General features: G+C 60.3%; 1 protein-coding gene across 1 annotated transcript; it reads left to right on the top strand.

Annotated features, from left to right (window-relative positions):
• Positions 1 to 5,225: 5,225 nt before the first annotated feature.
• MMP9 (matrix metallopeptidase 9) lies at positions 5,226 to 12,152 on the top strand. The gene is given in 13 exon segments (NM_001082203.1): positions 5,226 to 5,368; positions 5,835 to 6,067; positions 6,334 to 6,482; positions 6,719 to 6,847; positions 6,938 to 7,111; positions 7,326 to 7,499; positions 7,810 to 7,986; positions 8,071 to 8,226; positions 9,174 to 9,453; positions 9,574 to 9,713; positions 9,873 to 10,023; positions 10,104 to 10,207; positions 11,840 to 12,152. Coding segments are annotated over 13 exon segments (2,124 nt in total). The 5' UTR covers positions 5,226 to 5,230; the 3' UTR covers positions 11,959 to 12,152.
• Positions 12,153 to 12,381: the final 229 nt, after the last annotated feature.

Here is a 12,381-nt window from a genome sequence, read left to right as displayed (position 1 = left end):
ATGAGACATAAGACACTCCCTTCCAGCCTCGCTTGTGGGCCCCCCCCACACCGCCCTGACTGCTTCCCCTACTGACTTCCTTTTGGCCAGAGACAGTGACCTGGTCATAGCACGAGACTTGGAGTCAGAACGCCTACCCCGGAGTTCTGCCACTCACCAGCTATGTGGCAGAGAGAAAACCAGTGCACTTCTCTGGGCCTCGGGTCTGTCACCTTGAAAGCGGTTCACAGTCCCTGGCTTCCATGAATGCCAAGAGCTTCCTTCCTTCTTTATTAATCTGAGAGAGAGAGAGAGAGAGAGAGAGAGAGAGAGAGAGAGACATCTCCCATCAGCTGCTTCACTCCCCAAATGCAGTCGCCAGCAGGGGTGAAACCAGGTCCAGGAAACCTGATCTGCGTCTCCCATAGGAGTGGCTGGAACCCCATCAGGTGGGCCACCATGGCCGCCTTGCAGGATCTGCAGCCGCTGGGAGCTGGCATCGATGATGTGGGATGCGGGCATCCTAACTGTCAGGCCAAAGGCTCGCCCTGCCCAGGGTCCTGAAAGCTGAGGCCAAGGCAGGAAGCGGAGGGGATCAGCTGGGGTGCGATGCCCGGCCCTGCTGGATGACCCCACTTGTGTCGATTAGACGGAGAGGGCGGGGACACACGATGTGGGGTCCGGGCCGAGTCCCGGTCCGTCTCTCACTGGGGCTCTGGCCTTGACCAAGCCCTGAGCCTCACTGCTTCCTTCCTAGTGGAAGTGAGAGCCTTCAGGAGTCACAGGAGTTTCTTTTCCTGCTCAGTGTACCTAGCCTGCGTCTCACGCCAGCGTGCCTGGGTTCAGGTCTCACCTTCGGCTCCCTGCTCATGCGCACGGAGGCAGCTGGTGATGGCCCAAGTACTTGGGTCCCTGCCACCGTTATGGGAGACCCAAACTGAGTTCCGGGCTCCTGGCTTCGGTTTGGCCCAGTGCCAGCTATAGTGGGCATTTGGCGAGTAAACAGCAGCTTCCAGTTGCTCTCTCTCTGTCTCTGCCATTCAGGTAAAATGAAAACAGAAGGATTCTTTCACTCTGCATAACCTTGTTTAATCCCTACTGCAGTCTTTTGAGGTGAGCACCGTTCTTTTCCCCGTTTTACAGGGGGAACAAATGGAGGCCCAGAGAAGCAAAGTGACTGGTCTAAGGTCACACAGCTGAGATTCGAACCCAAAAGGGCGGGTTCCAAGTCTGGTAAGTGGGAGGCAGGACTTGGTGTAGCCAGGGGCCCTAAGGGCAGCCCGGGAATGGCGGCCGCCCTGGGGCTAGGGATGGTAGCTGTATCAGTGGGTGGGGACAGCCCTGGAGTGACACCGTCCCCAGGCATGCCTTGCAGGACACACACCTTGGTGCTTCATCCTAGACAGAGACGGGGGCATGTCTTCCCTACATCCTGCCAGGCCTCTCAGCCCAGCCGCCCCTCCCTTCTCTGCCAAGTTTGGAAGACACAGCCTGGGAGTTCCCCAGCCTGGAGAGGGGGAGAGACCGCATCTCGTGAGGCTGACCCTGGTCTGGGGGCCTGGAGATATTAATAGCGGCCAGCAGGGCTGTGTCACTCCACTGGTGACTCAGGGCTCCAGGTCAGCCCCCTCCTTACCCGGATGGGGCCTCTACTGAGTGAGGGGGCTTAGAGTCCCAGATAGGAAGGACTCCGGTAAGGGGTCGGGGCTGCAGGGGGGCCTCCGGGGAAGTTTGAAGCTCCCTGGCTGTCTCTGTTGTGGTACTGGAAGGCGGGGCTGGCGGAAGTGGGGAGGAGGATGTGGTAACCAGGACGGCTTCCTGCCATGGCTGTGTTGAAAGCCATGTTCCTCCTAAGTTCCTCTTGATGGGGGCTGGAAAGGAGGAAGCTGTGGGGGTAGAGGGAGGAGGGAAGGGGTGCTTGCTTGGATTGACTCCAGGAACCGAGCTCCGAGGTTCACGGCCCCGTGCTCTCTTCCCTGCTGACAGTGGGTTAGGAGCGGCCAGCAGCAAGTATGACCCCCGGCGCCAGGCACCGGGACTCTGTGAGCTTCCTTAGCCTTTGCTGCAGGCCCAAGAGGGAAACCCCGCTAGCAGCCCATTTTTCGGGTGGGGAGACTGTGGCACTGACAGGTTCTGTCGATTGCTCAGATCACACAGCGGATCAGTGTGGCACACTTGAGATTTGCACGCAGGTAGCCTGGCCACAGCTCACTCATCGCCTCCCCTCGCCTCCACCCCTGGCTTGCTCTGTGGCCACTCCAGGCCTCGGCTTCCTCATTGGTGCAGTGGGGGGTAACGGGAGTGGACAGGCGAATCTCCTTTCCGTGGTGCTCCTGGGTAAGTGATTCTCATTCAGTTCCTCCCCTACTGGACTCAGCTCCATGAGCAAGGGCAAGGGCCCAAAGGCTTGTCTCGGTCTCTACCATATTCCCAGTTCTCGGCACAATCCCAGAATCCCAGCAATGCCCAGGAGTGCCCACAAGTGTCTGTCGAGTAAACGGTCTTGGAAGGTCTGAGCGCCGTCATCCACGCTCTGAGTCTATGATGAACGATTGGATTCGGACCCTTTACAAGAATGCGCCTGGCATTGCATTTTCAGCTGGGGTGATCCTGCACGTCCACCCCCTCCCCAGGGGACGACTGGCAATGTGTGGCATTCCTGTTGTCACAGTGCACAGAGGAGGAGCTACTGGCGTCTCCTGGTAGAGTGGCTGCAATGCTACTACAATCCTAGGATGCACAGGACAGCCCCAATGTCAACAGCACCATGTGTGAAATGTGCATGTGACATGCATGTGGCTCATGGATTCTGCCGCCCGATGAAGACCCCCTGGGGCTGGCGCCGCGGCTCACTAGGCTAATCCTCCACCTGCGGCGCCAGCATACCGGGTTCTAGTCCCGGTCGGGGCACATGATTCTGTCCTGGTTGCCCCTCTTCCAGGCCAGCTCTCTGCTGTGGCCAGGGAGTGCAGTGGAGGATGGCCCAAGTGCTTGGGCCCTGCACCCCATGGGAGACCAGGAGAAGCACCAGGCTCATGCCTTTGGATCAGCGCGGTGTGCCAGCCGCAGCGTGCTGGCCACAGCGGCCATTGGAGGGTGAACCAACAGCAAAGGAAGACCTTTCTCTCTCTCTCTCTCTCTCTCTCTCTCACTGTCCACTCTGCCTGTCAAATGTCAAAAAAAAAAAAAAAAAGACCCCCTGGACTGGAGGATCTCTCACTTTGGGTCCGTCTCTTTGTCTCTTTATTGCTAATGACCTGCACCCCCCGTCTGGAGTAGAGTTCCTCTGGGTGCCTGTGCTAGCCTCTGAGTCCCCAAAGGCCTGAGCCTCCTCTCTTCTCTTCTCTGGGTCACTGGGACACAGAGAAGGGTCCAGGTATTAAACCCCTCCAACCCATTCGCCTACACCTGGTCCTCTCAGTTCCCTGTAAACAGTAATACAAATCCAAGGCTTCAGAACCAAGCAGCCCGAGTTCTGTGTGCCAACCTGCTGTGTGACCTCTGGCAAGTTCCTTAGCTGCGCTGAGCCTGTTCTTCCTCTGAGAAACCAACCTCATAGACAGTAAGGATGAGACGAGAGGCTCACGGAGAGCTTATCACAGTGTTGGACCATACAGTAAGTCTCAAAACACTGCCTTCTGATGGCTCAGAGGGGAGTGACTTTGCCCAAGGTTACAGAGCTGGAACTGGCAGAGCTGGGACGGAGATCCAGGACTGTGTGACCCCAGAGCAGGTGCTCACTAATTAGTGGAGCTTAGAGCTTCCGCTTTCCTATCCAGGACGTCAGCTGTCTCCATCGCCATGGAGTCATTTATCAGAAAAGCGCAGCTGGTGCCCGGCACATAGTAGGCTCTTTAAACATAGCGTGTGTTCTTTCCAGGCAAGGCAGCCGGCTGTGAGCCTGTCCTACGCTGGCTGCCCGGGAGGCAGGGGGAAAGGAAGCTGCTGGTTGTTGGGAGAAGCGGTGAGGACTGGGGCGGAACTGGGGCGGAAGCTTTTGTGAGCAGGGCTGGGGAACGGGGAGGCCAGCTGAGGAATCCAGGACCCAGGAAGGGGAAGGCGTGGACTCCAGTCACACAGCAGCTCAGAGCCCAAGCCTTCCGCCTCCTGGTTTTAGGTTGGATTCATGATCTTGGCCTTGACAGTGAAAAGCAGTCACTGACGTTTTAACAACAGCACCCACCATGCTAAGCATTCTGTATGTTTATTTTCATATCAATTTAGGGACAAAGGGATGATTTAAAAAAATCTATTTATTCAAAACCAGGGGGCGGAGAGGGGGAGAGAATGCCAGCTACCTTCTACCTAGTAGTTCACTCTGCAAATACTTGCAACAGCCAGGTGCCGGGCCAAGAGCTTATAATTCCATCTGCGTCTCCCACGCAGGTGGCAGGGACTCAAGTACTTGAGCCGTCACCTGCTGCCTCCCAGGGTGACACCAGCAGGAAGCTGGGTGAGAAGCAGAGCTGGGGCTGGAACCCAGGTCCTCCAGTGCAGGATGCAAGCATCCTAAGCAGTGTTTTAGTCACAGCATCCAACACCTGCCGGGGGGGGGGGGTGCTATTTTTTGACAGCCGAGCAAAGAAGTCCCCAGTGGTGAGGCCGTGTGCCCGAGGCCCTCAGGGAGCACCGTGAGGCTGTCTGCTGAGCTCTCCCCATCACTGCCCTGAAGATTCAGCCTGTCGGAGACAGGGGGTTACCCCGGTGGAATTCCCCAAATCCTGCCTCAGAGAGCCCACTCCTTCCGCCCAGCTGGAGCCGGGAGGAGGAAGCTGAGTCAGAGGAGGGCTTTCCAGGAGGGAGGACGTAGCCTGCGGGGAGAGCCTCAGGAGGGGGTGTCACAGAGTCAAGGGTGGGCCTGGGGTGGCACTCAGGAAGGGGGTCCCAGGGCGTCCAACATCCTTTCGCTGAGCTGACCACTTGGGACCTCCTGCCCCGTCCCTCTCCCTCCTGTTCCCACAAACGCTGCAGTTTGCAAAACCCAACCGCTCCCCTGAGGGCCTGTGGTTTCCTGTGGGTCTGGGGTCCTGCCTGACTCGGCAGCGGGGACTGCAGGCGGGTGGGGGGAGAGGCGGGGGGAGAGGAGGTGGTGAAAATCTGTTCTTTGCCTTCTCATGCTGGGGCTGCCCCCTTCCCCCCTCACCGGCCCTGAGTCAGCACTTGCCTGCAGGAGAGGGGCGGGGTCACGACTCAGGAGTGCCTCTTTAAAGCCCCCGCTGCCGTGGCTGCGCCAGACGCTGCTCCCCTCACCATGAGCCCCAGACAGCCCCTGGTCCTGGCGCTCCTCGTGCTGGGCTGTTGCTCAGCCGCCCCTCGCCGCCGCCAGCCCACCTTGGTGGTCTTCCCAGGAGAGCTGAGAACCAGGCTCACCGACAGGCAGCTGGCAGAGGTAGGCGAACATCCTGGCTTGGAGTCAGAGAAGGCTGGCCGGCTGGCGAGGGAGGTGTTGATGTCCCAGAGAGAGCACGGGGCCCGAGGAGATGGCTTGGGGCATGCTGGGCCGACAGAGATGTCCAGGCATAGGCCGGGGGGGTCTGGGGAGCACTGGCAGTGATGGTCAGGAATGGGCAGAAGGGGTTTCCTAGTGGGCACTGGTGCAGGGTAGGGGGTATGGAGGGTTCTGGGTGAACAGAGATAAACCCTAGGGAGTCTGGGGCAGGCATGGCTGGAGGTGACCAGGAGTGGGAAGGAACTGAGGCCATCCACCGGGGAGAGACTCCTGGGTGGGCGGAAAGCACTGGCATCCTGGGCTTGATGCCTGTTTGCCAGTCCCTGAGCACCTGCAGAGGTAGCTGGAGTCTTGGTGCAGGAGGGGTGAGAACGGGCTCTGGCATGCCTCTGTCTCTCCATGCCAGGAGTACCTGTTCCGCTATGGTTACACCCGCGTAGCCAGCATGCACGGAGACAGCCAGTCCCTGCGGCTGCCGCTGCTACTTCTGCAGAAGCATCTGTCCCTGCCGGAGACGGGGGAGCTGGATAATGCCACCCTGGAGGCCATGCGGGCCCCGCGCTGCGGCGTCCCGGACGTGGGCAAATTCCAGACCTTCGAGGGTGACCTCAAGTGGCACCACCACAACATCACGTACTGGTGAGCGATTGGGCTGGCCGGTCCTGCGCTGCCAGTGGTGAACACGCCCTGTCTTAGACGGGCCCTGGGTTTTTGCAGGCTGGAGCCAGTGACTCTATTTCTCCATTGGGCACATGGGCCTCCAAAGCCAAGCCCTCTTACCAGATCCGTTGCAGGGCCCAACCTGAGCGCGCCGACCGCAGGGAGCGCTGTGTTCGCGAGGTCCTGCTACTGCCTCGCTCAGGCGGCTCACTTCCCACCCTTTGCCTCCTGCGTTTCCCCTGCAGGATCCAAAACTACTCCGAAGACCTGCCGCGCGACGTCATCGACGACGCCTTCGCCCGCGCCTTTGCGCTGTGGAGCGCGGTGACGCCACTCACCTTCACCCGCGTGTACAGCCGGGACGCAGACATTGTCATCCAGTTTGGGGTCGCGGGTGAGATCGGGGTCCCGGACCCGGAGCGGGGGAGTGAGGGCCACGGAGAGTGCAGAGGGGACGGGGGGGGGGGGACCTGGCTTTCCCTCGCCTGCCTGGCGCCCCCCTCTGCCCTACGGGGCACCGCGCCCGGGCGCGAGGCTTGGGCTTGGGCTTGGGCGGCTGGGCGCAGGGGGGACTGAGGCTCCGCCTCTGCCCTTGGACGGCGCGGCTGACTCGCCTCCTTCCCAATTCAGAGCACGGAGACGGGTATCCTTTCGACGGCAAGGACGGGCTCCTGGCGCACGCCTTCCCTCCTGGCCCCGGCATTCAGGGAGATGCCCACTTCGACGACGAAGAGCTGTGGTCCCTGGGCAAGGGCGTCGGTGAGACCCAGCCCCTTCCCTGTTCCCAGCTCTCCCACGTCCCTCTCACCATCACCGACCGCCCTGACCCCAAGCCCCATCTTCCCGCAGTGGTTCCCACGTACTTTGGAAACGCCGACGGCGCCCCCTGCCACTTCCCCTTCACCTTCGAGGGCCGCTCCTACACCGCCTGCACCACGGACGGCCGCTCTGACGGCATGGCCTGGTGCAGCACCACGGCCGACTATGACACCGACCGTCGGTTTGGCTTCTGCCCCAGCGAAAGTGAGTTGGGGGTCAGGGCGAGCGGCAGGGTCGCCCAGCACCCTAGAGGGCCCGGAAGCCTGGGTTCGGACCTCAGTTTTGCTCCTAATGCTGTGTGGCCTCTGAGTCAGTCTCCTGCTCTGTGGGTCCAGGTTACTCCCCTGTGAGACGGGGTGGGGGGAGGGATGGATGGCAGGTGGTCGCACCTGGGGGTAATCACAGGGCTCCTCGCCAGGACTCTACACCCAGGACGGCAACGCAGACGGCAAGCCCTGCGAGTTTCCGTTCATCTTCCAGGGCCGTACCTACTCCGCCTGCACCACGGACGGCCGCTCCGACGGCCACCGCTGGTGCGCCACCACCGCCAGCTACGACAAGGACAAGCTCTACGGCTTCTGCCCGACCCGAGGTAGCCCAGCCCCACCCCTAGGCTCAGCCTCGCCCTCCCGTGTTCCCGAAACCCGGAATTTTGACGCGTAGTTTGTCTCTGCACTTCTTATTGGTCTTCAAAATGGTCGTGGCTCCGCCCACCCTCTCATCCTGACTTTCAATCGCCCCCGCCTCCCGGCCCCTCGGCCACCGGGCTGTCCACGCTCCACAGCGCCCCCTAGGCCTTAAAGACAGGCCACCAAGGCGCTCTCAGTGGCTCGTTGGTCCCGCCGAGGGCTTGTTATTGGTCTCCTTCCACCCTGCTCACCTAAGGCCCCGGGTCTCTGCAGCTGACTCCACGGTGGTCGGGGGCAACTCGGCGGGAGAGCTGTGTGTCTTCCCCTTCGTCTTCCTGGGCAAAGAGTACTCGTCCTGTACCAGCGAGGGTCGCAGGGATGGGCGCCTCTGGTGTGCCACCACTTCCAACTTTGACAGCGACAAGAAGTGGGGCTTCTGCCCTGATAAAGGTACGCGGGGTCCCGGGGCTGCGGGGCTGGGGGTCGCACCCCGGCAGGGTGGTGCTCACGCCACGGACCCTCACCTCCCTCCAGGATACAGCCTGTTCCTCGTGGCAGCCCACGAGTTCGGCCATGCACTGGGCTTGGATCACTCCTCTGTGCCGGAGGCCCTCATGTACCCCATGTACCGCTACCTAGAGGGGTCCCCCCTGCACGAGGACGACGTCAGGGGCATCCAGCATCTATATGGTGAGGCAGACTGTGGGAGTGGGATGGAAGGAGCGAGGGGACGGTGTGGCCCGGCCGTGGGCTTGGAGAGAGGATCAGGCAGCCTGGAAGTTGGGAGGGTGCCAGGAGCTGGGCCTGATGCTTCTGTCTGAATAGAGACCCAGGCCCATCTCTGGCCCGCCAGTGCTTGGAGATAGTGATAAGGAAATTAGATGGTGGGAAGGAGGGGAGGGAGGGAGAGAGAGGTATTCCAAAGCCAGTCCTGCCACTGCATAGCTAGGTGACCCAGCCCTCAATTTCCACGTCTGTAAAGAGGGGTGATCAGAGCACCTGCCTCACCTGGCTGTTGGGAGGTTTCGACGTGTTAGAATGCTGGCTGGCATTCAGTGAGTGCCATGTTCCTATCGTTACTGTCATTTACTATTGTTAGTGTCAGTTCCTCATTTCAAAATGCTGAGGCGACAGGTGTTTGACCCAGCGGTTAATGCCTGCATCTCAGCTCCAAGAGCCTGGATTGGATACCTCCTTCCTGGATAGCAGTCGCCATGGCACCCCCAAAGTGGGTCTGCTTGTGGGGGACCTGGATTGAGGTCCCAGCTCCCAGCTTGGGGCTGCAGAGGGCTTTTCAGGGGAGTTGAACCAGCAGATGGGAACTCTCTTAACTAAACACGTGTGAAAACGAGGATGCTAAAGAACTTCTTCACAGTGTTCCTTTGAGGAGTCCGTGAGCTAACAACGTGAGTTCATAGCGCTGTGTAAGCCCGCCATGTGGCCTGGAGGGGCCAGCAGGGGCTGCCTGCCTGTCCTGTGCCCACCCTAGGGTCTGACACAACCCGTGGATTGCATAGATGCCCGTGAAAGGCAGGCGGGTGCCAGGCCAGTGTGTGCCAGAGGGGGCGCACTGCGAGGCTCTTAGGGGGCGGAGGGTGTGTGTGACCCCTGAGCGTTTCCTCTGGCCTCTGTTCCAGGTCCTAACCCCAACCCCCAGCCTCCAGCCACCACCACACCTGAGCCGCAGCCCACGGCTCCCCCGACGGCCTGCCCCACCTGGCCGGCCACTGTGCGCCCCTCCGAGCACCCCACTACCAGCCCTACCGGCGCCCCCTCAGCTGGCCCTACCGGTCCCCCCACGGCCAGCCCCTCTGCGGCCCCCACTGCGTCCTTGGACCCAGCTGAAGACGTCTGCAACGTGAATGTCTTCGACGCCATCGCCGAGATAGGGAACAAGCTGCATGTCTTCAAGGATGGGTGAGGGCCGGGGATGTGTGGGCTCGGAGGGGCTCGGAGGAGGCACCTGCTTGCCCCTCCCCCACCCCGCGCCACGGGCCCTCGGGTCAGATCCAACGCCGCCCCTTCCCCTTCACGTAGGAGGTACTGGCGGTTCTCCGAGGGCAGTGGGCGCCGGCCGCAGGGCCCCTTCCTCATCGCCGACACCTGGCCCGCGCTGCCGGCCAAGCTGGACTCCGCCTTTGAGGAGCCGCTCACCAAGAAGCTGTTCTTCTTCTCGGGTTAGCTCCCTAGCCCTTCCTCCCGCCACAGAAGCAGCCTCCCCAGTCAGCCGTGGATGGAGGGGCGGCCGAGAGAGCCCAGCAGGCGTGCAGCGTGGCCGGACGGGGCCACGCTGGGCTCGCCCTCCGGACCGTCCCGTGACCCTTCTCCCCCCGCAGGGCGCCAAGTGTGGGTGTACACAGGCGCGTCGGTGCTGGGCCCGAGGCGTCTGGACAAGCTGGGCCTGGGTCCCGAGGTGCCGCACGTCACCGGAGCCCTCCCGCGCGCCGGGGGCAAGGTGCTGCTGTTCGGCGCGCAGCGCTTCTGGAGGTGAGGGCCCGGCGGCGCCGGCAGGGGGAGCCCGCGCGCACCTGCGGCCGCCCGCAGCCTCAGCACCTGTCTTCCTGCAGGTTCGACGTGAAGACGCAGACGGTGGATTCCCGGAGCGGCGCTCCGGTGGATCAGATGTTCCCCGGGGTGCCTTTGAACACACACGACGTCTTCCAGTACCGAGGTGAGGGCTGCGGACCGGGCCGGGGCGGGGAGGTGGTCCCTTCCCAGGACACCTGCCACTCTCAGTTCTGAGCTGGGAAGAAGAAAAATGCTCTCGAACGTCGGGGCCTCTGCCCTATCGCAGAGAAGAGCTCTACAGAGGCAGAGCTGTCCCAGGGCCCGCAGCGGGAGAGGGGCACAGCCAGGACCAGGACTCAGGTTTCCTGCCTCCTGGCTCTTGCTCTCCGCTACACGATAGGTGGTTTGCAAGAAGCTACCAGGCGCCTATGGTGTGCCAAGCACTGTGCTGCCTCTGGGATGCAGTGGGAGGGAAGACGGCTCACGGCTGTGTGTCTTTGGGCCAATCACGGCCACTGCTGGGCCCTCAGTTTCCCAATCTGTCAGGCCGGTATGATAACTGGAGTCATGCTTGCTTTCTCTTTCTCACTGTTGACGTGGGATCCTTTGACAAAGTGAAAATCAGTTTTGAATCTGTGGTTTTTCACCACACTTTGTGAACACCTGAGTCTCAGTGGTGATGGTTGCCCGGGAGCAGGCAGGGTTAGGAGAGGAGGGCAGGAGTACTGGGGGTGACCCCAGACCCATTTCAAGGTCACAGGAACTCCTGCGATCTGACCTCCCCCCGCCCCCGGCAGTGTCTGCTCTCATCTCCTCAGTACTCCTGTCACTCACCGGGCTCCACCCTCACCGGCTGTTCTTAGAACAGATCAAGGTCATTCCTAGCGAGAGCAAAGGCTGTCCCCTGGACTGTCACTGGGCTGCTGCTGTCTGCCCTTCAGGTCTCTGCACCACGATCACTGTTTAAGAGAGGCCTTCTCCGGCCTCCTTAGCTCTTCACTTATTTGTTTTTATTTTTTCCATGCTGTCTACAATGACAAATGCAGTCTCATGTATTTTCCTGTTTACCTGCTAATCATCTGTTTTACCCCCACCCCAAATGTAAGCACCAAAATAGTGAGATCAGGCCTGCTTTTCCTTTGCCGAATCCCTAGAGCCCCAGATAGTACTTGGAACATAGCAGGTGCTCGGTGAAGATCTGTTGAAGGGATACATGGTGCATTCAATGAACGAATGTTGATGAATTGTTCTGAACATTACGATGGTTGTCGATCCATCCATTCATTAGTTCCTTCACAAAACATGTATGGAGCACCTGCTGTGTACCGGGCTCTCTTTGGTGCTTTGCGCATTGAGGTCTGTGTGCTCCGGAGTCTCACTGGCAGAGGGGAGATGGAGGTGTTACACGAAAACCTTGGGAAGGGGCCACTGTCGTGGTGCAAAGGGTTAAGCCGCAGCATTGGAGTCCTGGCTTCCTGCTAATGTGCCTGGGGAGGCCACAGAGGATGGCCCAGGTGTGTGGGCCCCTGCAGCCACGTGGGGGACCAGGATGGAGTTCCTGGCTCCCGGCTTCAGCCTGATCCAGCTATGGCTGTTGTGGCCATTTGGGGAACAGTGGATGGAAGTGAACCAGTGGATGGAAGACTGCTCTCTCTCTGACACTTTGCCTTTTAAAGAAAACAAAAGAAAAAAAGAAAGGTCTAGAACGGGCGGGAGGGTTGACTGTAGGTTTTGCTCCTGCTGTGTCTGAGTGTGGGAGGGCTGGAATCACCCCTCTTGTCCCTGCCCCCTGCAGAGAAAGCCTACTTCTGCCAGGACCGCTTCTTCTGGCGTGTGAGTACCCGGAACGAGGTGAACCTAGTGGACCAGGTGGGCTACGTGAGCTTTGACATCCTGCACTGCCCTGAGGACTAGGGCGTCCTTCCTGCCTCAGCTGTGCCGAGCAAGTCCCCTCGGGGGCCGCCGTGACGGGGAAGGGACCAGTTTGCCGGATACAAACTGGGCGTTTGTTCTGGGTGAGAGGGAGGCGCGGAGGTGGGCTGGGCCCTCTCTCCTCGCCTTTCTTTCCTGTTGGAATGTTTCTAAATAAAGTTGATTCTTTAACGTTTTGGAGCAGAGTTTGCTTAGGCTTGTGTGCACCTCTATATGTACGGTGGCTTTTACCGACTGTGTTCCAAGCACCCCAGAGTAACAGCATATCTGTTCCTTCCCGTTGGCAGGGTTGGATATGACTGTTTCTGTGTTACAGCCCGGGACATGGCCACCCTGTTTGTTCATTCATTAGTAGATGGTTACTGAGCTCCGCGGCGGAGCTGGGCACTGGGGGTGAAGCAATGA

The sequence above is a fragment of the Oryctolagus cuniculus genome, chromosome 11 (assembly GCF_051225735.1).
Source record: "Oryctolagus cuniculus isolate XC-2025 breed Fujian yellow rabbit chromosome 11, ASM5122573v1, whole genome shotgun sequence".
In the NCBI taxonomy this organism is placed as follows: domain Eukaryota; kingdom Metazoa; phylum Chordata; class Mammalia; order Lagomorpha; family Leporidae; genus Oryctolagus; species Oryctolagus cuniculus.
This window is presented reverse-complemented; position numbering and strand designations above follow the sequence as displayed.